Source organism: Fragaria vesca, linkage group LG1, assembly GCF_000184155.1.
Source record: "Fragaria vesca subsp. vesca linkage group LG1, FraVesHawaii_1.0, whole genome shotgun sequence".
Taxonomy (NCBI): domain Eukaryota; kingdom Viridiplantae; phylum Streptophyta; class Magnoliopsida; order Rosales; family Rosaceae; genus Fragaria; species Fragaria vesca.
This window is the reverse complement of record NC_020491.1, coordinates 1,667,650-1,670,825: the sequence shown is the minus strand read 5'-3', so window position 1 is coordinate 1,670,825 and position 3,176 is coordinate 1,667,650. Positions and strand designations below refer to the sequence as shown.

Genomic DNA, 3,176 nt, shown 5'->3' with positions numbered 1-3,176 from the left:
TTTGTTGGATATAACCTAATCAAACTGACACCGATTTTCTAAAGAAGTCTATCAATTATAAAAGACTTGCAAAACTGCAAAAGATTGCAAAAGAAAGAATACCTTTGGTAAACAATGAAGAGGGCAAGAAGTTACGAGTAGGGTTGCAAATATATCAAAATCAAGGGGAAGTTGTGCAAAGTATAACCCTTTTTGTAACAAGTGCAGTGTGGACTTGTCTATTCCTGTGTAGGTTTGGAAATCTCTTTTGTGTGAGAGAGAGACGAGAAATGACTTTTCATTCTCTTGTTGCTCAGTAATTCAAGCAGGGCCTTTAGTAAAAATAGTCCATATATGTAAGTGTTCCATGTCCGTTTCACAACAGAAGAAGCTTTCAAACAAAAGCAAAACACTTTCTTCTACAAGCACTTCCTAACTTTCCTTGTCTGTTTCCTTTTGGGATTCCAATTTCAGATCATAGAGAAATTAATTTCGGGGTCTGCAATGTCTTCTGATCTCTTTGTTGATGACAACTCCTTCTACCGCCATTCCTTTGAAGAAGACCACTTCTCTGACCCCTTCTCTCCTTTCTCAGACTCAGCCATTGATATACTCCAAGCATTATCAGACTCAAAGAACCTAGTTGGGGAGCAGCCTCATTCTCTTGAGCAAAGCTCTCGAAATCTTGTTTCTTCTTCACCCCCGAATTACCAATTGAAAAGTTTGAGCCTTTACCAAGCAACCCATTCGGTCCCTCTTGAAACTGATCCCTATTTGGGAAGTGCGTTAGAAAATTTCTCAGCTTTGGATAATTTGGAGGTGAAAACTGAGCAATGTAGTGGTGACCAGAATGCTTTTCTCTATAACAACCAAGGTCCCCAACAAACCTTTGCTCCTCATAGTTACAGAGGTGGTGATGAATTTGTGGCCAAGTATATGCAGAAGAACTACAGCAGCAACTTCTTTGATGGAAAGCCTAGTTTTGTTTTCCAACCTAGCTTTGATTCTCTCATGGAATCCCCAAGTTTTCAGACCCAAGCAGCCTCCTTGAGCTCACCTGAGAGTAGCTACTTGACTTGTCACATGAGGAGGAGGGTTTCCAGCACTGGAGATTTGCAAGTCAGTCTTAAAATTCCTACTCTTGTACTTCACTCCCTGTTTTTCATCTGTTCTGTTTCACCAAATACTTAACAAGATCCCATGTTTTGCTCTGTTCCGTTCAGAATTTCACGACAACTCATAATCCTCGAGAGAGCTCGGCCATGGAAGACGCTGGGAACTTCAAAATGAGTAAGTACACTGCAGAGGAGAGGAAAGAGAGGATTTTGAAGTACAGAGCCAAAAGATCACAGAGAAACTTCAACAAGACTATCAAGGTATGCCATAGTTGTTCATTTCAAAAATTGATTTTTTTCTCCAAATAAAAGAAACATTGTTTCTTCATCCTTGTTTTATTACGTGTTGGATTTTGAAATTGTGTGTTTCTATGTATACTTGTATAGTATGCATGCCGGAAGACACTCGCGGACAACCGTCCACGCATACGTGGAAGGTTTGCACGGAATGACGAAGCTGGTGAAATTGACAAACCTGCATGTTCAACAAGAGAAGAGGACGAAGATGATCTCTGGGTAGTTTGGTGTTTCTATGTATCTCTACATGTTGAATAATGTATAAATTTACGTGAAACAGTCAATTTGACATGATCGGAATTATTCATGTGATAACTAATTTGGATCGACAGTTTGATGACATAAAATATTTAACTGTGGGTTATACGGTATTGTTTTATTTAAATAGATCAACAGTTTCACAACATAACTTAAATGATCGTCAACCATACAATATTTTTTCATCAGTCTTTTAAACTATACCTTAACCAAACATTTGCTGCAATTCTTGCAGATTGAAGGGTTGAATGTCGAGGAGGAATTGGGGGAAAGGACAGCAAGAGGACCACAACAGTTTGTGAACAACAATTTTGGACCTCCACAATTCGACTACTATGTCTATTATCATTGAGCAATCACTTGAGAAGCTTTTCAGGAGGGATGAGCTTCCTTTTAAAACTAGGTCCGGAGCACAACATGAAAAGAAGCCTTTCTGAGTAAAAGCAGAGAGAATCAAAAGCGTTCCTTTTGTTTTCCTTTTTTGTCTAATGTAATAAGGCAACGGGTTCAGCTGCTATACATATTTGTATGGTATACATCAAAATAATCAGACGACTCACGGCTTAATATATGTTAGACACATATGTATAGTAGAAAAGTCATAAGGCAACACCTGTTGAGCTTAAAGTTGCAGTTGAGTAGTAGTTATAGGAGGTAGAAGTTAGCCACTAATAGGCTTTTCTCTTACTAGTTCTGACCTCCTTAGTAATATGTGTATGTAGTCAATAATAAGAATATGTTACATTAATCCAATTGGTTGCTTTTCATGTTGCTCTCAGTGATAGTCATTACGCATGAATAATCAAAGCATCAACAACTATATATCTTTAGCTCGACAATTCAAATTGTACTTTGACATTGTCCTCAAATGCCTTTGAGTTACTACTTGATCAATTAGAATGAATACCCGTTTCTTTCCAAATACTATCTTTAGAATGTTGGTGGAGAGGATCTTTATAAAGATGTTATAATCCAATTTACCCAAAAGTTCCTGCTAATAGGCTAGCATTTCATTGTTCCAGACCACATTACATAGATGATTAGATGCCTTTGCTTTTATCCTCTAAAAAATTTTCTAAAACAGTTGAGCAAAAGAACCCCAAGTAGCTCAAAGGTGAAACTGTCCATATTCCAGTTCAATTTCACTTGCTGATCCAACAAATTGCTCTCATGTAGAAGAACAGCTCTAGTTCTGCAAAGTGATTGTGGCTGTAAAGTTTGATCCTATCAAGTTTGAACTTATATTGTACATCAACTCTCAACATGTTTCAAGAAAACTATAAAACATAGTGGGCTTCAAGTTCAATTCATGTTTACATTACACCCTAAAAGGCTATTCCTTCATAAAGTGCCTTTTAGTAACATTCTGTAAACCCTATAATCCTATATGACTACTCTCTGGAAGCAATAGAGTTTCTTTATCCTAGCTTATGCTGATTACTATATTGACAACTTGGTCTATGAGGAATAAGAAATTTGCCTACATATTCACAGACAAATGTATAAAATGTTATTGACTCCTGCCCC

At 37.4% G+C, this 3,176-nt stretch overlaps 1 protein-coding gene across 1 annotated transcript; it reads left to right on the top strand.

Moving 5' to 3' along the window:
• The first annotated feature begins 454 nt into the window (after positions 1 to 454).
• Positions 455 to 2,001, top strand: LOC101299421. Its single transcript, XM_004288696.1, has 4 exons — positions 455 to 1,098; positions 1,203 to 1,355; positions 1,482 to 1,610; positions 1,885 to 2,001. The coding sequence occupies exons 1-4, from the start codon at positions 484 to 486 to the stop codon at positions 1,999 to 2,001; spliced, it is 1,014 nt and encodes a 337-aa protein (XP_004288744.1). The 5' UTR covers positions 455 to 483.
• Positions 2,002 to 3,176: the final 1,175 nt, after the last annotated feature.